The following is a 23,445-nucleotide window of genomic DNA, read 5'->3' as shown; positions in this document are numbered from 1 at the left end:
ACATCAGCCTCCACAATAATGGAGGGACCTTCCCAGAGGCTGATGAAAATAGAGAGGGCGTTCATCCCTTCTCGCCCCACTGGCCTGCAGAAACCCCAGGAGCCGGGTGAAGAAGGAAGCAGGGAGCTGGCTCCCCCACGCCCAGCGCCCGCTCGGGGCAGGGCTGCGGGCTCGCACGCAGGAGGGCGGGCCGGCCCTCCCCGCCTGCCCATCCCGGCCTCCCGGAACCGCGGCCGGGAAACGCACGCCCCGCCCTGCACCCCGCCTTTCCTCCCTCCCCCTCCGCGCACCCCGGTCAGGCGCTTCGTCACCCCGAGGCCACCCGGCCCGCGGCCCGCGCCCCTCCCTCCCGGGGGCCGCCCCGGGGCCCGCCCTCCGCGCGGCCGCGCATGGCGCTGCTGCCCCGGGCCCTGGGCGCCGGCGCGCGGCCGTGGGCGAGCTGGCAGCGGGCGGCGCGCGCCCCCGCCGGCCTCCCGCGCGCCCGCGCCGTTCCCCGCTGCGTGGCCCGCACCATGGCGGGCAGGCAGGGCGCTCCGGCCGGCCCCGCGGCCTACGACTACCTGGTGATCGGCGGCGGCTCGGGCGGGCTGGCCAGCGCGCGCCGGGCGGCCGAGCTGGGCGCCAGGGTGGCCGTGGTGGAGAGCCACAAGCTGGGCGGCACCTGCGTGAGTACGGGTCCCGCACCCCCACCCCGTCTCTGCTGCAGCCCGCTGGCGCTTCGCTTCTCGGGGGACGGTCTGCGCTCTTTCCCTCCTGCGATCCCTTTCCCTCCTGCGACCCCTTTCCCTCCTGCGACCCCTTTCCCTCCTGCGACCCCTTTCCCTCCTGCGATTCCTTTCCCTCCGGTTTCCTCCGGGCCCCAAGCCCGGGCACCGGGCGCTGTGCTGTCCGCTTGCCCACCCGCTGCTGCGGCCGGGATCCCAGCGGGTTTACATTGGGGGGTGAGGGGCGAGGGGTGAGGGGGAAAGTGTAAAGGGGCATCCTTGCGACCCCTAAAACGAAACCTGGTCTGTCCCGGCCCAGGTGCAAAGTCAGCGGTGGCCGAAGTGGTTCAATCAAGGGTAACTTTCCTACATCCCCGTTCCCCCGGGTGGGAGAGTGTTGTGTTCCGCGCCTGAGCGCATGGCCAGGTCCATGACACATCAGACTGGAGTGGACAGACCGCGGCTGGCCCGGGTGCGCGGGAGGAGGGGAGAGGGGTGTCTGTCCCTGAGCAGTGAGGTTCCTGGGCCTCCCCCCATTGCAAGGGCAGAGGGACCCACAGGTGGTTCCCACGCGTGGCTGCACATGGGAATCACCGAGGAGCTGGAAAAATCCCTCCTGGGTTCCGCTCCCGTGGCCTCTGGTTTCATGTGGTCCGAGGTGCAGCCTGGCCGTTAGGATTTTGGAAGCTCCCTGGGTGATTCTGAATTTCAGTCAAGGCAGAGCACCACGGACTACAGGTTACCGTGATGACTTAGTACTGTTAAATGAGTTCTCAGACTTTGTGCTTGTTTGGACTTTTTTTTTTTTGGGGGGGGGGGGGGGAGGGCGTGGGGATTTTAAAATTAGCCCCCAAAAAAGAGGGTTGTCAATCCTGCAATTAAGAAACTGTTCATCATTTTTTTAAAAAGTTTTGTTCCCAAGTTTCTGGCGTGGCTCTATCACAGGACTTGATTGGGTGAGGTACTTGCTGTTAATATTAAAATGTCTCCAAGATTAACCTGGGCTTGGGGCTGGGCTCTCTAAAGTTCCTTCGGATGCGGACCTACAAGTTGTACTAAATTGGGAACTCCTTAAGGGCAGGGACGGGTTCCTGTGTTTGTGCACCTCTTACCATCTTCACAAAATACCTTACTCAATAACTGAAATGAATGAGTCTCAGTATTGACAGCTATGGAAGGGCCACCTCCTTTGTCCAGTCCTCATTTTTCAAGTTCAAAATAAACATGGGAATGAGAAAAGAAAAAAAAAATCCCTGTTAATTAGCAACTTGCACCTTTGCCCTGAGGAACTGAATTAGCAGAAGCCTGTCTCTGCAGAAAGCAGACTGAGGGTGCCATTAAGAGGCCCCCGGACAACTTGAGAAACTGCTCATCTTTGTAGGTCGTTCCTTTTCTCCTTCCTCATTTAGGACACAGTCAGCTTGTGGTTTTCCTCCTCATTGTCTGGTTCCGTTGGTATTAACCGAAAGGGGCCGACCCATTTTTAGGTCCCTGTTAGTCAGGGGTCCTCAAACTTTTTAAAGTGGGGGCCAGATCACGGTCCCGCAGAGAGCTGGAGGGCCGGACTATATGAACTACTAATCCCTACTGTAACACCTTGGCTGCGCTCACTGCCCAAAAAACCTGGCGGGCAGGATCAGACTCCTCTGCGGGCCGCATGTGGCCCGCGGGCCCGTAGTTTGAAGACCCCTGCTGTTAGTGATGTGAACACACTGAGAGAGAAACTGCCTCTGAGAGTGAACCAGGACGGCCAGCACTGCTGTTTTTCAGATAGAGCCTGGCCTCTTAGCTCCTTCTCCTGCAGCAACTTCTATTTTCCTGTAAAGCTCTGATGTTTTGGGGAAATCCCCCAATTTAACATTTTCAAACTGGCTTTTTGTACAAGGAAGGGTGTTGGTACGTGTTGAATACGAGAGAAGATATAACCAATCGATAAGACAGGAGTTCAGATTCCAGATATCTGGGTTATCCTCAGTTGCAACAATAAGCTTCTTATGTGCAGGAATTTCCAAGCAGGTATAGGGAAACTTAAGGCTTTCCGAAGCACATGATTTCATTTGCTCATGTCTGCGTTGTGTTGAGTTCTAAGTGCTAAGTACTTGGAGGGGGGCTGGCTGAGAGAAAAGGGTAGGTAGATACAAAATATTTGTAGACAAAGGTCCCTTCCATAAAGGAATTTACAATATAGTTGGGGAACAAAGTCAACCCCAAAGGAAGTTATTTAATTAAATACATTAATTGCTACAGTAATAACAAATTACAGTGGTTAAGAGAAGAGTTATCATTAATCATTTCTGCCTGGGCCACTGGAGGTGGTTTTGTGAGGAGATGGTATCTTTCTGAACTTGAACGGATGAGTATTTTTTGTGAGGGTAGAGTAAGGACAATGGCCTGGAGTCAGTGTATGTTGTGCAATCGAATTTAGCTGGAGCAGAGGGTGTCTCTAGTCGAAAAGATGGGAAGCTAATGGGTAATGGCTGGGGTTAAAAATGTGGATTTTTGGGGTGCCCTGGCTGGGTAGCTCAGTTGGTTAGGGCCTCGTCTGATACCCCCAGGCTGTAGGTTCAATTCCCGGGTCAGGACACATACAAGAATCAACCTTATATAAGTGGAACAATGTATAGATGTTCCCTTCTTCTCTCTCAAATCAATCAATCTATATGTGTGTGTGTGTGTGTGTGTGTGTGTGTTTATTTTATTTTATTTTATTTTATTTTATTTTATTTTATTTTATTTTATTTTATTAAATGAAGTTTCTGGAAGTGTAACTGGAAAAGGACTAGGCCTGGAGCAGGTCTGCCTCGTGTGGGCTGATAGTGTGTGGGTTCTTGACTTCATGCAGGAAAGATTTCACAAAACGAGTCTAGGAGATTTTGAGAGTGCGTTTGTTTTATTTTATTCTGAGAGTACGCTTATCGAAGCTGGGACAGTGAAACAAGGAAGAGCTGAGGAGAAGAAGCAACAGGTGGGCGCCTAGGCGGCTCTCTAGAAACCTTATAGGAAAGAAGTGAAGCACAGCTGCTGTTGGCTCAGGGAGCGGTCAGAGGAAAGGGGGCCGTAGGCACAGGTCAGGAGGTAAGCCCGGGACAACATGCTCCTTGTTCCCCAGTGACAAGTATGGTGGGGACTCACTCTTAAGAGTTTCGGAGGGAAGCCTGGCCGGTGTGGCTCAGTGGTTGAGCATTGACCTGTGAACCCGGAGGTCATGGCCCGGATTGCCCGCTCCTTCCCCAGGGTGGGGCATGCAGGAGGCAGCTGATCACTGGTTCTCCCTCTTCTTTGATGTTTCCCTCTCTCTCTTCCTCTCCCTTTCTCTGTGAAATTTAACACTTTAAGCGCCCAGCCTGTTTTGTCTTCTGGACGGGAAGTATAGTGTCAGTCACTGGTTCTTACTGTGTTTAAAAAAAAAGGTTTAGGAGAGGGAAGCAAAGACAGTCTGCCTGAGAGGGTAGAAAGGCATGGGCATGCCCCAGAGAGAGCCAGCTCTGGACCTTCGTCTCCTGGTTCTCATCTCTTCTCTAAAGGGAGGTATTTTAGGGGAGGATCTCACAGAATATTTATCGGCGTTATGCTGATGCACATTGTTCTCCTGGCTTCATCATCCTTAGGTGGTGGTGGTACAGATGGCACTAGTTGTATTTCTGTTATCTCCCTGAATAGGGTGAGTTAAGCCATTTAACTCACCCTGGTTGGGGAGGAGAAGTGTAAACCATTTACTCCCCCCCCCCCCCCCACACACACACACACTCTCTTTAATTTAGAAACCGTTCCCGCTAATCAGGGAACCAAAGGAAAATGTTAAGCAGTTCCATATTGCACCTCCATGTAAATGATACTATAAGGCCCTCGCTGGCTCGGCTCAGTGGATAGAGCGTCATCCTGCGGACTGAAGGGTCCTGGGTTTGATTCCAGTTAAGGGCATATGCCCAGGTTGTAGGCTTGATCCCCAGTAAGGGGCGTGCAGGCCGCAGCTGATCAATGATTTTTTTCTCATCATTGATGTTTCTATCTCTCTTCCTCTCTGAAATCAATAAAAAATTTATTTAAAGAAAGAAAAAAATGACCATTTTTTATTTATTTATTTTTAAAATATATTTTATTGATTTTTTTTTTTTTTTTACAGAGAGAAAGAGAGAGGGATAGAGAGCTAGAAACATCGACCAGCTGCCTCCTGCACATCCCCCACCAGGGATGTGCCCGCAACCAAGGCACATGCCCTTGACCGGAATTGAACCTGGGACCCACTGAGCCAAACCGGTTTTGGTGACCATTTTTTTTTTTTTTTTAATAATACCGTAAGTGTGCATTTTGGGGTGCTCCTGAGGTCCTTGCCTTCTCTCCTTTTCAAACTCCCCGTAGGATGAAATGCTGTGATGAGGCAGTCACTTTGCCCATAGCAGGTGGGCGAGGCTTTGAGGATGGTGTGGTTTCGTTCCGGAAGTCAGAAGTCCATCTGGCTCTGGCCCAGATAAAATCAAAGGCTTGTTCTTCCTGGTGGTTCTCGGGAAGAGGCCATTCCCCAGCCTCTCCCAGCTTCTAGAGGCTCCCACATTCCTTGGTTTCTGACCTTGTATTGCTCCTACCTCTGCTGCCAACTTCACATCATCTCCCTTAGACCGTTTGCTCTTAAGGGTTCTTGGTTAGGGAAGGAAGGGTTTTGCAATTGACTTGATGCTAAACCGTTGGCCGTTGAACTGTCTCTCGGTTTCCTTACTCCACTTGTCCTGGCTTACTAACCCAAACCGGTTTGGCTCAGTGGAAAGAGCGGCGGCCTGTGGACTCAAGGATCCCAGGTTCGATTCCGGTCAAGGGCATGTGCCTTGGTTGTGGGCACACCCCTGCTAGGGGTGTGCAGGAGGCAGCTGGTCGATGTTTCTAGCTCTCTATCCCTCTCGCTTCCTCTCTGTATAAAAAGAAAGAAAGAAAGAAAGAAAGAAAGAAAGAAAGAAAGAAAGAAAGAAAGAAAGAAAGAAAGAAAGAAAGAAAGAAAGAAAGAAAATCAATAAAATATATATTTTTTAAAAATAAGGAAGTAGTTAGGCCTCTGAGCTTAATACCAGTTTAACAAAGGGTAATAAGTTGTGGGGAAGAGACTAGACAGAGGAAAGGGGGATGGGGGCTTCTGAGGGGGTAAATTATGGGAAGACAAACAGATGGGGGAAACTAATGGAAGATAAGGGTTCCTTTATTACTGTTTTTTAGTGCAGATTCATCTCAGTGCTGTCCTTTCACCTCCACTGCGAAGGGTTGTTCTGGTTCAGGAGAGGCGTGGGGGGCACCAGCACACAGGGAAGTGTATGCCCTGATTTTAAGCAGAAACGGGAGGGCAAAGGGTTCCTCATTCGTTGACTGTTTCTTGTCTTCAGCTCAAAATAACCCTTATTCCAAAGTGGTGTATTTTGGGGTGGCGTATTGTGACTCCCTTTGGTTCACATGGGCCAGAACTGCTGCTAAACTTCTACTGGATACACTAGGCCAGTGGTCGGCAAACTCATTAGTCAACAGAGCCAAATGTCAACAGCACAACGATTGAAATTTCTTTTGAGAGCCACATTTTCTAAACTTAAATGTCTTCTAACGCCACTTCTTCAAAACAGACTCGCCCAGGCCGTGGTATTTTGTGGAAGAGCCACACTCAAGGGGCCAAAGAGCCACCTGTGGCTCACGAGCCGCATCAAAGACATTGAGCGAGCTGCAATTTGCCGACCACAGCACTAGGTCATCAAAGACATGGGTATTTCTAATAACATGATTTCAATCTTATATTAGTCTTTATTTTTCTGGATCGGGCAAAAAAAAAAAAAAAAAAAGTTGTAGTAGAGTATTAGGTTAGATGTAAAAAGTAGGATACTGAAAGAAATCATCTATTTTTTCCCCTAGAATTCAGTAATCTCTTATTGCCCACTGTGATTAATTAAGTCATTTCTGAAGGCAGATTCCATTTTTGGAGCCTCCAAAAAGCTAAATGCAATGCTTTTCTCACGATCAAAGGTGTACCGTGAGAAGTGCAAGGAGTGCCCCAGTCAAGGTGGATTAGCGCCTTCCGGGAGCTCTGTCTTTGCGGTTCAGTTCTCTGCCTGCGCAGAGCGGGAAGAGTCAGCTTGAGGAAGGTTCTTTGTGATGTTCCATGGCTCCCCCTTTGCCGCAGGGCCTGTGGGAGCATGCCCAGGTATTCTTGCGGAGTGTACTGAGTCTGCACTAAAGAGTAACCAGGTTCACAGGTTCTGGTGTGCAGTGCTCCCCTAATAGGGTTAAGGTGGTAAGCGTTGTTCACCAGGACAAAAAACACTTAAAAAATTTTTTTTTGGTTTTATATGTTTTTTAATTTTTGAAAATTTATTTATTGATTTTAGAGAAAGGATGAGAGAGAGAGAGAAACATGGATTTGTTGCTCCACTTATTTATGCATTCACTGGTTGATTCTCCCCCCTCCCTACTCTCCCCACTCCCCACTGGTTGATTCTTGTATGTGTCCTGACCAGAGATCAAACCCTGCAACCTTGGCATATTGGAACAATGCTCTAACCAGTTGTGCTACCCGGTTAGGGTTTTTTATTTTTTTATTTACTTACTTTTAAATTATTTTTTTAATATATTTTATTGATTTCTTACAGAGAGGAAGAGAGAGGGATAGAGAGTTAGAAACATCGATGAGAGAGAAACATCAATCAGCTGCCTCCTGCACACCTCCTACTGGGGATGTGCCCCCAACCAAAGTACATGCCCTTGACCAGAATCAAACCCGGGACCTTTCAGTCTGCAGGCCGGCGCTCTATCCACTGAGCCAAACCAGCTTCAGCAGGTCAGGGCTTTTTAAATTTTTTTTTTAATTGAGCTATTATTGTCATATAGCTTTGTATTAGTTTCATGTGTACAACATAATGATTCAATATATTGCAAAATAATCACAAGTCTAGTTAACATCCATCACCATATGCAGTTACAAAATTTTTTTTTCTTGTGATGAGAACTTCACTGCCTATACTCTTAGCAGCTTCCAAATATACAACACTGTGCTGTTTAGTGGAGTCACCATGCTGTACGCCACCCCCAGGACTGACACATCCTAGAACTGGGAGCTTATACCTGACCAAGGCCTTCTCCATCCTGGTGTCACTGTGAAGTGTGGCCCGCGGTGCCTGCGTTGGAGTGGCTGGCAGAGGTTAAAAAAAAAAGTTATACTTTTAGGTTGTGATCAAAGGGAAGTAAACAGATATAAACAGGAGTTTGTGTGTAAGCATATATCACAGCTTGTTTACAAGGACCCTTACGAGTAATTTCTCTCTCGTCTAATAAACATTTAGCATTTTGTTTTTATAAGAAATCTTCTAAGTATTTGTGCTTTTCCTTATGTGTTGGCTGCTAGAATTCTGAGAATCAATTTTATGATGTTTCTACTAAGTATGTAAGACTTAACAGCATAGATGAACCTTATTGCTTGATTATCATCCTTTGGTCCTGAAAAATAATGTGAATTTCCACTAGAGTTTTTCTCCAAGGGGACATTCTGGGGGTTTTACCCATGATGCTCCAGGGGCCCAGAAATCCTCTAGGACAGCTGCTGAGATGGCTCAGTTGCTATTATTCAGCTGGTAGGTCCTCTCACTTCCAACCTGTTTCTCTTCTGCTTCCCTCTGGGTTCTGCGCAAGCTCAGGCTTCTGCCAGCTCCTGACCTGTACTGTCGCTGAGTGTGTGGCACCTACTGATGAGTAAAATTCTCTCCCTCGTGACATAGAAAAGTAATGCCCATATGTTTCCCAGCTTTGTACTAGAAAAAAACGAAATAATTGTAGATTATGACTTAGAACTCGAGTAAGTCTCCTGGCCTGATGCTTGAGGTTCATTTCTTGCAGGTTTGTTTTATATTGATTTCAATATTATTAAAATATGTCCTTTTAATTTTTTTTCCCTAGGTGAATGTCGGATGTGTACCCAAAAAGGTAGAGTTTTTTTTTAATTCTTTATTGTTGAAAGTATTATATATGTCTCTCTCTCCCCACCCCCATTGACCTCTCCCATCCCCCTCACCCCCGTCCTGTCCGTGTCCATTGGCTATGCTTATAGCATGCATACAAGTCCTTTGGTTGATCTCTTACCCCTTCTTCCCACCCTCCCCAAAAAGGTAGGATTTTTATTTCTCATTCCTTCCACACTCCTTTTACATGTTTGGTGAATCATGATCAGGATAAGGTTATTTCCAAACGTTTCCGTGAAAATCTTTCTGCAAAAAATAACCGAGAAACCAACTAAAATGGCTTAAACAATAGGCTAGTGTTTGTTTGTTTTGTTTTTAATATCACTTATTAAGAAAGCCGGAGGGAAAAACAAAAAGCCGGAGAGAAGCACTTTCTGAGATTGGCTTGGTACTCAAGGAAATCTGAAAGAGCCCTGGCTTCTTTCCCTCTTTCCATTCGGATATCCTGGCTGTACAACCAACAGTACCCCCGCCTCATGGCCACAGGATGGCTCTCCGAGAAGGTCCCCACCCCGCTCTGTCTCTGCACATTGCTTTGGGTTGTCTGGACAAGGGTTGAGGAGATCCTGGGGGAGGGAGATGCTCCTAGGCCGATAACCCCAGAACTAATGAGCTCCTGGACACTAATTGCATCTTGCATGCAAAAGAAATTCATCCTGGGCCTTGCCATGTGGTGAGTTTTCACCACAGGGTGACAAAGTAAAAAAAAAAAAAAAAAAAATCCCTGTGGGCGCACAGTGGGGAGGTGACCAGGAATGGAACACGGTGTCCAATATAAAACTTTATATAAAAATAAAAATAAATTAAAAAAAAACTTTATGAGGAGCAGTGACCACGGTGTCCAATATAAAACTTTATATAAAAAATAAATAAATAAAATTAAATTTAAAAAAACTTTATAAGGATCAGTGACCACGGTGTCCAATATAAAACTTTATGAGGAGCAGTGACCAGGGTGTCCAATATAAAACTTTATAAGGAGCAGTGACCACGGTGTCCAATATAAAACTTTATATAAAAAAATAAAAATAAAAATAAATTTAAAAAAAACTTTATAAGGAGCAGTGACCACAGTGTCCAATATAAAAATTTATAAGGAGCAGTGACCACGGTTTCCAATATAAAACTTTATAAGAAGCAGTGACCACGGTGTCCAATATAAAACTTTATATAAAAAAATAAAAATAAAAATAAATTTAAAAAAAACTTTATAAGGAGAGTGACCACGGTGTCCAATATAAAACTTTATAAGGAGCAGTGACCAACAAAACATCCATAATCACGGCGTAAGAGAAAAGCAGTATTCATCTGCACAAGGTAACTTTTTCTTAGGGAGATCCAGCCAGGAAATAAAAAGTTTATGCCCAACTCTCAGCCCACGTGCTGACCTGACCAAGACCAAAGGGCTGATGGTGGTGGGTGGGTGCTCCTCCCACACATGGCTCTAGTTAACTACCCGGAATCATGGGGTGACGGTGTCGAGGTGGGGTGTTTGCCTCAAGCCATCTGTGCATCTCTGAAGTAATTTTATCCCAGGGAGGATAGAAGTTTTTCTCCTGAAAAGACAAATCAAGATTGTCATAGGTATTTTTGTTTCATTTTGTTGGTGGGAGTTTTGTTTTTAAGCACAGAAATCGATATCTCTATACATTGCTCATATTAAAATCATGAATCACGTGACTTTGGGTATCTTATGTCAATGCTAAGATTGATTTCTCAAGTTACTTGAATGGCATTTCTTTTTCTTTTTATTTGTTGTTAATCCTCTCCTGAGGATATTTTTCCTGTTGCTTTTCTGAAAGAGAGTGGAAAGGAGGGAGGGAGCGGGAGAGAAAGAGTGAGAGACAAACATCAATGTGAGAGAGACACATCAATTGGTTGCCTCCCACATATGCCCCAACCAGGGCCGGTGATCAGACCCGAAACCCTTCTGGAATCTGGGCCAAAGCTCTAACCACTGAGCACACCGGCCAGGGCAGTGGCATTTCTGAGTATAGTATTTGGATACCTTTATGGTAGGTAGTCTGTTGTCGGAGTTACTGTGTACTTGGGTACTAGCCCCGTCTTTGCTATTCCAGAAATTTAAGTATATTCATTTACTCAGGAGTGAATTGGTTATCTGACATCACAAGAAATTGTTTTTATAAAATGACAATATTGATTTATCAGTTTAGTGTGAGTGAGATTATATCTGGGTTTTGTTAATTAGGACAGGTTAGCTTTTTCTCAATATGGAGACCCAAGCTGGCAAACCAAATTCTTGAGTGAAAATTTCTTAAGTTTTCCATTCTGTAACCTCATGGATTCTCTTTACCACTGTAGTGATTGTTGGTGCTAGTAGCTGTGGTGCAGGTTATCCTGAATGAACTCATCCTTAGCTTTGACAAAGGAAAAAATGACAGCTCTGATTTCCAAAGCTGACTCTTGCTTATTATTTTATTCCACATTTGAATGCAATTTTAAAACATGTTATAATCCTAACTTACAACATTTTGTAACTGAGATTACATTTTATTTATTATTATTATTTAAAAAAAAATTTTGTTGTTGATTTTTAGAGAGAGAGGAAGGGAGAAGGAGAAAGAGAAACATACATCGATGGATCAGCTGCCTTCTGCACACCCCCTACTGGGGATCCAGCCCACAACCCAGGCATGAGCCTTGACCAGGAATCCAACCTTCGACCTCTTGGTGCATGGGATGATGTCCAACCAATTGAGCCATATCGACCAAGGCTGAGATGACATGTTAAATTGGCAGCTTTTCGGTATACAAGCAAATACCCTAATCTAATCAGTGACACAAGCCTGAGTTTAATTCCAGAAGGGTTTTCAGTAGAAGGAACTGGATGGACGGGCCTGCTGCTGCCCAATCAGGTCTTAGTCTAAAAGCAAATGCAGTTCAGACAGAGGCACCCTCTCCAGAGGGTTAGATGCTATAACACCGTACAAACTATGAACTGGAAGTAAATAAATATGGTGCCTCAGGATAATATGAGGTTTAGTGATGTTTCTTAAAATAACATTTATTTATTTGTGGTATTGATACATTTTTCATATGCATTGTTTAAGATAAAGACTCTAGCAGATAGCCCTCGCCAGTGTGGCTCAGTTGGTTGAACATCACCGAAAGGTCTCTGGTTCAATTCCTGGTCAGGGCACATACCGTGTTTCCCCGAAAATGAGACATCCTCTGAAAGTAAGACCTACTTACAGGTTTCCTTCTGAGTGAAATATAAGGCATCTCCCCGAAAATAAGGCCCCCCACTAGGCTAAACATGAGAGATTTGGTCCACTGATTCTGAAAGAAATGGAGTCACAAGAAATTCACCAGGAAATTTAGGAATTGGATTGTTATGATGATGTTCCAGAAGATGATAACATGATTGTCATTGAATAAATGAGTAAATTCTTGATACTGTAGGATTCACAGTTTGTCTGCTTTGTGTTGACAACTACCGTATTACCGTACCGTAGACAGGTAATAAATTTCCTTTATTTTCATTTAACAATAAATGTGTACCGTATTCTTCTTCATGGAAAAATAAGACATCCCCTGAAAATAAGACCTAGCGCATCTTTGGGAGCAAAAATTAATATAAGACACTGTCTTATTTTCGGGGAAACAGGGTACCTAGGTTATGGATTTGATTCCATATTGGGTTGCATATAGTAGGTAACTAATTGATGTTTCTTTCTCACCTCCCTCCCCCTCTTTCTTCTCTCTCTCAAAACAAAACAATACAAACATTAAAAAAAGAAGCTAGCAGATAAAATGGTTCATTCTATATTACATGAATTTCACCTCAGTAAAGGAAACAGAATCCAGTAATCATCAATTCATTCATCATTAGGCATAAAGGGGAAAAGGTGCAGACAGGGAATCTTAAGTTTTGTCAGAGGTGGAATTAAGACTTGTCTGGCCCAGAAAAATGGTAGCGGCCGGATGCCACTTTGAATTCAGTTATCACGAGGATCGGTTGGCATTTAAAAGGCTTTTACAGTTTGGAGGCTACATTCTGCAAGAGATGCATTGAACCTTTGCGTTCCTGGTGTCTGATCGCATACGCTCTTACAAGGGCATGTTTATAGTTACTGAATACATAACAGGCATTCATTCTCTTAAAGTTTTCAGTCCTCATCTTTACCTCATAGTTTCCTTCCAAATCACTGTGCTGTAAAGTTACAGATGCAATTCCATTTCCTGGACTTAATCACAAAAGGCAGGGCTTAACGAAATCTGAAGCTTCAAAAGAGATGGTAAGCCCTGCCGGCGTGACTCAATGATTGAGTGGCAACGTATGAACCAGGAGGTCACAGTTCAATTCCCAGTCAGGGCACATGCCTGGGGTGTGGGCTTGATACCCAGTGTGGGATGTGCAGGAGGCAGCCAAGCAGTGGTTCTCTGTTACCATTGATGTTTCTATCTCTCCCTCTCCCTTCCTCTCTGAAATCAGTTAAGGGAAAAAAAAAAAAAAAGTGATATATACAAAAAAGCATATATACAAAAGAAAAAAGTATATATACAAAAAATGTATATATACAAAAGAGAAGGTAAGCAATAATAAATGTTACTGGAAGCACCCTGAGCCTTATAATATCCTGCTTCTCAGAGTTTATAAACTAGGGTATTTAACTCTAGAGGTCATTTCCCCCGATATTTCAGAAGCCACCCTATAAAATCTATCTGGTCATATTCCTGAACTTTCTCCTTTAAAATACGTAGTTTCATTTTTAAGTTAAAGGCCAGTATTATTATCATCGGCTGTTACAAAGTTACTTTTCATTCCTGATTTCTGTCTTCCCTCAGGACTCACGTACTACTGTTTTGGGTACTTTTTTTGCAGGTAATGTGGAACACGGCTGTGCACTCTGAATTCATGCATGATCATGTCGATTACGGATTTCAGAGCTGTGATGGCAAATTCAATTGGCGGTAAGTGTTCATTCTCAGAGGGTTCTTTTTACAAATATAAATATTTTCCTTTCAGAATTAAATGCTCCACAAACCTTTTCGGGGGCTTGTATTGTGGTAAAATGTATATTACTAGCTTTTGGAGGTAATGGAGATATTTAATTGTGGCGAGGGTTTGACGGGTGTGTACTTATCTCTAAACTCATCAAGCTGTACACATTAAATATGTGCATCTACATATAAAGACAGTAAAGCAACAAGCAGACTGTAAAATTACAGCGGGGAGAGTAGGGAGATCTGGGGGAGATAAGAGATCAACCGAAGGACTTGTATACATGCATATAAGTACAACCAATGGTCACAAAACTCTGGGGAAGGGCGGGGGGGGGGCAATGTTAAAATATGTACACAGATAATAATTTAATTTAAAAATAAATAAATAATAAATAAATAAATAAATAAATATGTGCATCTACAGACACACAACGTCAAATGTCAGTTTTGGCCATTTTTTTTTTTTAAATATATTTTATTGACTTTGTACAGAGAGGAAGGGAGAGAGATAGTTAGAAACATCGATGAGAGAGTGTCATCGGTCAGTTGCCTCTTGCACACCCCCTACTGGGGATATGCCCGCAACCAAGGTTCATGCCCTTGACCGGAATCAAACCCGGGACCCTTCAGTCCTCAAGCCGAGGCTCTATCCATTGAGCCAAACCGGTTTCGGCAGTTTTGGCCATTTTAAAAAAAATATATTTTATTGATTTTTTTACAGAGAGGAAGGGAGAGAGATAGTTAGAAACATCGATGAGAGAGCGTCATCGATCAGCTGCCTCTTGCACGCCCCCTACTGGGGATATGCCCGCAACCAAGGTACATGCCCTTGACCGGAATCGAACCCGGGACCTTTCAGTCCGCACACCGACGCTCTACCGCTGAGCCAAACCGGTTTCAGCAGTTTTGACCATTTTTAACCAATTAATTGCTACATGTCCAAAACGGAAACCGTCCCCACATGCCATGACAGTTTGAATTTAATGTAAATAATCAGTTTGCAATGAATGTTATAAAAATAAACATATTACTCACAATTCAAGTGTTCTTGAATATTTTCGGCTGGAAATTCTCACCAAAAACGATTTTAAAGTTGGTCAGGGCTGCCACTTAGGGAAAACTTTTTTTTTTTTTTTTTATAGATGAGGGTGGCATGTGGGGGAGATCTGCTGCTTGTGTCTACAGATGCTTATGGCATACGATGGGTTAAGTGGTCAATTCAGTAGCGTTAAGCATATTCATAGTCTTGTGCAGCCATTATCATTATCCGCTCCCAGAACTTCTCCACAGTCCCAAACAGACACAGTGTTGCTCAGTGGACCCATTAAACAACACCTCTTCTCCCCTTCTCCAGTCCCTGGTATCTCTATTCTACTTTCTTATTTGCATATTCTATGTACTTTGTACAATATTTGCCCTTTTATACCTGGCTTATTTTATTTAGCATGTCTTCAAAGTTCATCCTTGTGCCTGTGGCAGAATTTCAATCCTTTTAAAGGCTGGATGATATTATTTTATATTTATGTACCGTATTTTGTTTCTCCATTCGTTTTTCAATGGGCTTTTGGGTTTTCCACTTTTGGTTTATTGTGAATAATTATGCTACGAACATTGGTCTATAAGTTCGTGCCTTCAGTTATTTTGGGTCGATGCCTAGTAGTGGAATTGCTGGGTCATGTGGCAGTTTTGTGTTTAGATTTTTCTAAGGAGCTGCCATAAACTTTTTGAAGCCATCAAATTTTTTTTTTAATTTTAGCAAATTCATTCATTTAACAGATATTGAGTGTCAAGTGTGATTTGAATATTATTTATTCCCTTAGATGCAGTCAACCATTTAGTTCCAATAAGCTCTTATTACCACCATGCTAGGTACTGTGGCAAAGTAGCTTGGTCTTCTGTACAAAGAAAAATGTTACCTGCTGGAGGTCTTTATCCAGCATCTAGAAGGGTTCAGGGATCTGGAGAAGTGCTAAGGTGTAAATTAATCAAGAGTCCAGAGACAAAACATAATTTTGGAAGGCATATTGGGGAGCCAGAGAAGACTTAGCTAAAGGAACTAAGTTCTCAGTCTCTCTGGACCCTTTGCTTTTTATTAACACAAATTGTCCTAAAGCAAGGTAGATATACATATCAAAGGCCAGGGTTTGGTCTACAGAATCCATTGTCCAGATTGGAAGAATTAACTCTGGCTGTTCAGGTGTTTGGCCAGTAGGAGGCAATAACATGTAGATTGAAACCACCTTATCTGTTAGGCAGGATGCAATCATTTGTGCATCCTTTTCAGTTTTGGGGAAATGCCCTCAGCCATTCCGGATGATTCAGCCCTGCTGACATGCTGGAGTTGGCTTCTGGCAGTTATCTACATACCATGGATGCCGAGTGAACATTCTCCAGAATAAGGAGCAGAATAAGGGGTTCTCCACATAGGGGAGAGCAGATGGACACAGGGAGGGGCGGCTGTCTTTAGAGACATTGATTGACTCCTGGGGTTCGTGCTGACGGTCTGTGATTCTCCGTTCGGGGACAGATGCCCTAGTTACTAACTGGAGGAGGAGAATCCTCTTTCTCAGCACTGACTCGGGTTTCCCTGCAGGGTTATAAAGGAGAAACGGGATGCCTATGTGAGCCGCCTGAACACACTCTATCAGAATAATCTGACCAAGGTGAGTATGCTGGGCTTTGAGCTTTGAGAAGTTGCTGTTTGTTGCTTGCGTATGCTAACAAGTCTGGCCAGACTAAAGCATAGCCATTGCCCGTCTCTCTCCTTGTGTCTGTTACTTCTTTTGTGATTGATGAGTCTGAGGTTGACCTGTCAGAGAACGCCTCTCACTTGGCGGGCCAGTCTCTTTTCCACAGAGAGGTGCATCAAAGTTGGGAGACCAGGTCTCACGTGATGGCTGTATCTTGAGTAGACCTGGCTTTCCTGTTTGTTCCAGAAGCCAAGCCCATAAGAGACTGAATGTGCCAGTTTATTAATTAAATCAGGAGCATTGCCCTAACCGGTTTGGCTCAGTGGATAGAGCGTCAGCCTGCGGACTGAAAGGTTCCAGGTTCGATTCCGGTCAAGGGCATATACCCTGGTTGAGGGCACATCCCTGGTAGGAAGTGTGCAGGAAGCAGTTGATCAATGTTTCTAACTCTCTCTCCCTCTCCCTTCCTCTCTAAAAAATCAATAAAATATATTTGTTGTTTTTTTTAAATATATTTTATTGATTTTTTTTTTTTTTTAAACAGGGCTGATGCTCTATCCACTGAGCCAAACCAGTTTCGGCAATAAAATATGTTTTTAAAAAAAGTTTTAAAAAATCAGGAGCATTATCTGGATGGAACCTGCCATTGTTATTTGCTCAGAGCACCCTCATTCTTGGTGGCTAAATCTACTCAGTAATCCAAGTTATGGTTAAGAAGGTTGTTTTTCTGTGAATGAAATCTCATCAAGAAAATTGGGCAAAGATGGGTTTGCCTTTAGCAAATACCTGTTGTTCTTGGCTATCCTGAGGCTTTTTCTGTCTTAGTGCTCAGATATCATACCTCTCCCACTGGGACTATGCCAGGGGCATTGACACATTTTGCATCATCAACTCTTTCTTTTTTTTCCCTTTTTAAAAAAAAATATATTTTATTGATTTTTTACAGAGAGGAAGGGAGAGGGATAGAAAGCCAGAAACATTGATGAGAGAGAAACATCGATCAGCTGCCTCCTGCACCCCCCTCTCCCCCCCACTGGGGATGTGCCTGCAACCAAGGTACATGCCCTCGACCGGAATCAAACCTGGGACCCTTCAGTTCGCAGGCCGATGCTCTATCCACTGAGCCAAACCAGTTTCGGCCATCGACTCTTTCTTGACAGCATTTATCTCATCACCCTTCATTTGCCTTTTTGCTCTCACTTTGCAATTTCTAAGATTTGAATGTAACTGAGGTTATATTTAGATCAGAAGATTCTTCTTTTTTTTTTTTTTAATATTTTTTATTGGTTTTTAGAGGGAGAGGAAGGGAGAAGGATAGAGAGATAGGAACATCAGTGAGAGAGGAACATCATCGATCGGCTGCCTCCTGCATGCCCCCTGTTGATGGATCGAGTCCACAACAAGGGCTTGTGCCCTGACCAGCAACCTCTTGGTTCTTGGGTCAGCGCTCAACTGCTGAGCCACACGGGCCAGGCTAGATCGGAAGATTCATGATGATATTCGGGCCACTGTAATCTCCTTAGCAGATTGTTGATAAGCCAGTTTTTAGTTTGAGTTACTTCTACAGATGGCTAACCTCAGACATTTTTATATTGAGTCTTATCATTCTCTGGGTTTCTTTTTGGATGTTGATGTTTTCTGACCTTAATCCGAAATTCAAGGGGGAAATACTTGGGGCCGTTGGTCCCCTAGGCACTGATGACAAGACATTTGAAGTCTATCAGACATGAGTATAGAGATAACAGTTGCTCTACTAAAACACCCACATCAGATTTTATTAAAAAAGTGGAGCTAGCTAACGTGCAAAAATGATAGGAAAGCCACTCAAGAAATAGCATTTTTTAAAAAATATGTATATATATTATTTTATTGATTTTTTACAGAGAGGAAGAGAGGGATAGAGAGTATGAAGCATCGATGAGAGAGAATCATCTATCAGCTGCCTCCTGCACACCCCCTACTGGGCATGTGCCAGCAACTAAGGTACATGCCCTTGACCGGAATTGAACCGGGACCTTTCAGTCCTCAGGCCGATGCTCTATCCACTTAGCCAAACCGGTATCAGCAAGAAACAGCATTTTTTAACACTCACAAATCTTGGTGTGCCCTATAACTTACCTTGATGTTATGGGGAAGGAATTGTGAATGGGAGAGGAAACTTTCTGTCAAATATCCTAGGAAAATGAAAATAGAAATTTCATCAGTTCTTCCTCCAAACCATTGTCTATATTAGTGCCACTTGATGCGTACCCCTTTTTGGCTAGTACCCCCCCGTAGGAAGGATGTTGTGGAGGCTTGTGGCTTTGGGCACTGATCTTGATTCATCCTGATTAAGCAGGGCACGCGCAGAGCAGGCCTGGAGGGGTGATTGCAAAAGAGGCAACAGCTTGATTCAGAACCAAGCATGTTCTAAAGTGTTCAACATTCTGTTCTGTAATCCTGTTTGCATGATGCCATTATCCGTGTAAGCTGCCCACATTTGCATGCCAATACACGCATCATAGCTGGCAGGAGCTTGCTGGCAATCTCCAGTCCTCAATGGAGGCTCCCTGAACGGAGGCCCCAGGCACAGCAAGAGCAAGTGGGCGTTTGAGTTCTCAGCATCTCTAGCCTGGACCTTCGTTGTCATGCCTGTTGGAGGTATTCTTCCCATTTGGTTTAAGAAACCCCGAAGCATCGCCTTTTCCTGCCGTGCCTGAGCATTTCTCTTTTCTCTCTGCTCCCTTTGCCTTTATCTTTCTTTCTTCCTCAGCCCTCTGTTCCTCCTCCAGACAACACCATTCTTCATGGTGTTCCCATTGCAAGTGAGACTTTCCCCCTCAAGTCCTGGGGACAAACATATCTTTTTCCTTGTAGGGGTGACTTGCCTGTTCTTTTTGGTCTCTGGGTTTTGGCCCAAAATAGCACCTTTATTTCTTCTTACTCGTACATTTCCGGCATCGAATGGCAACCCCCTTCCCTAAGAATCAGTTAACAGCAGAAACCGGTTTGGCTCAGTGGATAGAGCGTCGGCCTGCGGACTGAAAGGTCCCTGGTTCGATTCCGGTCAAGGGCATGTACCTTGGTTGCGGGCACATCCCCAGTGGGGGGTGTGCAGGAAGCAGCTGATCGATGTTTCTAGAGCTCTATCCCTCTCCCTTCCTCTCTGTAAAAAAAATCAATAAAATATATATTTAAAAAAAAAAAAAAGAAGAATCAGAAGTTCTGAGGAAACTTGGACATTGGGAGTTGTCTTGGCCTCAGCAAACCCAAATTCAGAATCCTCAGTGGAGAGAGGGAAAGCTCGGTCGGATAAGTGCAGCGGGTGCTTTGTTTTAGCTTCCCAACATTCTCACGCCACGGCTCCTTCTCCAGGCCAATATAGAGGTCATCACCGGCTATGCCGCATTCACAGGGGACCCCAGGCCCACCGTGGAGGTCAACGGGGAGAAGTACACCGCTCCTCACATCCTGATTGCAACAGGCGGCGTGCCCTCGCATCCCCAGGACAGCCAGATCCCGGGTGAGTCTCCGGGAGCCCAAGGCTTGTGAGTCACAGCCGGGGGGGCAGAGGGGGGAATGGGGGGGGTGATTGGAGGGCGGGGAGTGAAGCGGAGCCAGCAGCGTCTATTCTTTTTTTTTAGCTTTTTTTTTTTTTTTTTTTTTAATATATATATTTTATTGATTTTGTACAGAGAGGAAGGGAGAAAGATAGAGAGTTAGAAACATTGATGAGAGAGAGTCATCGATCAGCTGCCTCTTGCACACCCCCTACTGGGGATATGCCCGAAACCAAGGTACATGCCCTTGACCGGAATCGAACCCGGGACCCTTCAGTCCCCAAGCCGACGCTCTATCCACTGAGCCAAACCGGATTCGGCAGCAGCGTCTACTCTTAAGAGCTGAGCAAATGTTCGTTTCACAGAGGAATTTGATAATTATTTGGTCATCACTGCTCTTATTTCCAGAGGGAAATAAATGTCTACCAGGAAAAGGCTTGGTTGGCAGCTTCCCAAGTGAGGACTTTTACAAACTTGTCAAAACAGAAAGCATGGTGGCTAAGAAAGTATGGGTTCTTGTGTAAGATGTTGTGATTATTTTCCCAGAGGAAGCTCAGTCTGTGTGATCCGTATTGCACTTTTCCTAGGTGCCAGCCTGGGGATAACCAGTGACGGGTTTTTTCAGCTGGAGGAATTGCCTGGGTAAGCTGGTGTTCTTCCTGACCTCGGTGTTCATGTCTCCTCTGCCATTCTCACCCTCCACCCTCAGCCTGAGACACAGGCTTTCCTGGTTCTGTTCTCCTATCGTCTCTCTCTCTCTTTTTTAAAAAAATATATTTTATTGATTTTTTACAGAGAGGAAGGGAGAGAGATAGTTAGAAACATCAATGAGAGTCATTGATCAGCTGCCTCTTGCACGCCCCCTGCTGGGGATGTGCCCGCAACCAAGGTACATGCCCTTGTCTGGAATTGAACCCGGGACCCTTCAGTCCACAGGCTGACGCTCTATCCACTGAGCCAAACCGGTTTTGGCCCTATCGTCTCTTTTTATGACATTGGGTCTCTCATTCACTCGTACCCCTCGTGAAGTAACTCGGGTCTTTCGTGCCTTTGGGCAGAGTTTATTGCAGAATTTTTAGAACCAGAGTCAAACACAGGATGGCTCTTAAGAACGGTAAAGCCCTAACAGGATCTTCTCTCTTCAGCTTGATGCAGCATCAACCAATGAGGTGTCTCCAATACTTGCTTTTGGTGTTCAGAGCAGCTAGTGCACAGAGGAAGGCTCTGTCAGGCTCACGAAAATAGATTTTCCGAAACCGTGCCCTCTGTGTGTTTGTTCAGCTAACCTTAGAGAGTGTCTGCCATGGGTTTAGACACCCAGAGAGGAGAAATACAACGAGGAAGAAGTTTTCTCTGATTCGCGGAAGCCCCCAGTGGCAGACTTCCTAAGTCACAGGGGTCGCCCCTGCACTCATGGGAAGAGGCGACTCTCAGGCACCGGAGCAGGGACCCTTAGCGCAGGGACTGGATCTCCTTCCCGGTAACACTCACTCCGGAGTCAGCAGCCCAACTAAGCTGCGCCCAGAGCGCAGTCTGAGGTCTTCACCCTGTGTTTTCATAAAGGCCTTCGCAGGAGGGCGGCCAGCAAGTCATGCCCACACCTTTCCACCCAAACCCAGCACAGAAGCTCTGCCCTGAGACCCCGCCCCACCAAACTGAGCACAGAAACTCTGCCCTGAGACCCCGCCCCACCAAACTGAGCACAGAAGCTCCGCCCTGAGACCCCGCCCCACCAAACTGAGCACAGAAGCTCTGCCCTGAGACCCCGCCCCACCAAACTGAGCACAGAAGCTTCACTGAGAGCCACAGTTAATGGGGGACAAGAGGGTTTCCTTGCAGTTCCAGGCTGCAGCGAAATTGTCCCCTTGAGATATGCAGACCGGGCCATCTTTTGACTTTGAGATGAGCCAACAGCCTTTTTTTTTTTTTTTTTTTTTTTTAAGTTTGTAAACGTCTTTTATTTTTTATTTTTTTAAATATATATTTTATTGATGTTTTATAGAGAGGAAGGGAGAGGGATAGAGAGTTAGAAACATTGATCAGCTGCCTCCTGCACTCCCCCAACTGGGGATGTGACCTCAACCAAGGTACATGCCCTTGACCAGAATCGAACCTGGGACCCTTTAGTCCGCAGGCCGACGCTCTATCCACTGAGCCAAACCGGTTCCAGCGCAAACGGCCTTTTTAGTCTGTGGAGCATGGAAACATGTTACAAAACAGCCTTTTATTTCCCTCGTGATCCACCCTGTACTGTTTGCTTTGAGGGCTGAATGATGTGACACGTATGGTCATGACTCGTCTTGTTTATTGGATTATATAATTCAACCTAGACTCGCTCTCAGAGACATTTTATTATATAAATGTGCATTAAACATTTTACTTTATTTTTTTGTTTTGTTTTGCATTAAACATTTTAAAATCATTTCTTAAACTTGCATTGCTAGCTAGCAATACATGAATTTAAATGAATTCGTTCAAATTGTACCAATGTCAGTTTCTTAGTTTTGACAACTGTACCATGGTTACATAAGATGTCAATTTTGAGAAAAACTGGGCAGAAGTGTACAGGCAATCTCTGTGCCAGCTTTTCAACTTTTCTGGAAATCTAAAATTACTCAAAAATAAGTTTATTTTAAAATCTCGACCCTGTGCTTTCACTTCAGCCGCAGCGTCATTGTGGGTGCAGGGTACATCGCCGTGGAGATAGCGGGGATCCTGTCTGCCCTGGGTTCCAAGACATCCCTCATGATACGGCACGATAAGGTAAATTCCACCCCTTTACCTTCTCCTTTCTGATGTTCGTCTTTTCAAAAACCCGCCATGAGAATTTTCTCTTATGTCGTCATTAAACACTAGGGTGCAAAGCCTGTGGAGGTTGGCTGCTTTGTCCCATGTGATGCTCATAGAAGCCGTTTGAATTAGGCCTTATGTCCTTCCCAGCTACCAGCTGCTGATTGATAATAATGATTTCGATTTTTACCAAACTGGCTGGTCTTTTTATTATGTGTACTAGGACACAAGATCAGTTTAATTTTTTATTCTGGAAACCAATTTTATTCAATCAGGTACTATTGGATTTTTAACAGTCAACTAAGTTCTTTGCATTAAAAGAAAAAATGTCAAAAATATTTACATGCAGATATTCATGGAAGCATTATTTGCAATAGCCATGAGGTGGAAGCAACCCAAGTGTCCATTGGTGGATGACAAAGTGGTATCCTAGCTAATAAAAAAGTAATATGCAAATTAGCCATCACTCCGCCTCACCAGCAAGCCACACCCACCAGCCAGTCAGGAGCGAGTATACAAATTAATCCCAACCAAGATGACAGTGGCCATACAGCAAGCAGGAGGCTTGGGTTTCCCAGGCAATGGAGGAAGCCAAGCTTCCCACACACTCTGGAGGGCCCAGGCCTTCACTGAAGGCTACAAAGTTTCAATTATAGAAGATAAATAAATCCCAACAAAAAATGGCTGCGGCCATGGAGTGAGCAGGAGGCTTGGCTCCGCTCCAGGCTACAAAGTTTCAATTAGAGAAGATAAATAAATCCCAGATTCCATGGCCTCC

At 44.8% G+C, this 23,445-nt stretch overlaps 1 protein-coding gene across 1 annotated transcript in view; it reads left to right on the top strand.

The window, feature by feature from the left end:
- The first annotated feature begins 365 nt into the window (after nt 1–365).
- The window catches only part of GSR (glutathione-disulfide reductase), a 35,944-nt gene continuing 12,864 nt past the window's right edge, over nt 366–23,445 (top strand). The window contains exons 1-7 of the mRNA XM_084877047.1: nt 366–665; nt 8,619–8,645; nt 13,527–13,615; nt 16,242–16,311; nt 19,693–19,840; nt 20,465–20,519; nt 22,541–22,640. Of these exons, the coding sequence (XP_084733173.1) occupies nt 390–665; nt 8,619–8,645; nt 13,527–13,615; nt 16,242–16,311; nt 19,693–19,840; nt 20,465–20,519; nt 22,541–22,640 (765 nt within the window). The 5' untranslated portion in view covers nt 366–389. The remainder of the gene's footprint in view (nt 666–8,618; nt 8,646–13,526; nt 13,616–16,241; nt 16,312–19,692; nt 19,841–20,464; nt 20,520–22,540; nt 22,641–23,445) is intronic.

Source organism: Pipistrellus hanaki (genome assembly GCF_964339955.1).
Source record: "Pipistrellus hanaki genome assembly, chromosome: 3".
Classification (NCBI taxonomy): domain Eukaryota; kingdom Metazoa; phylum Chordata; class Mammalia; order Chiroptera; family Vespertilionidae; genus Pipistrellus; species Pipistrellus hanaki.
The sequence above is the reverse complement of the archived record's forward strand: the minus strand, read 5'-3'. Positions and strand labels throughout refer to the sequence as shown.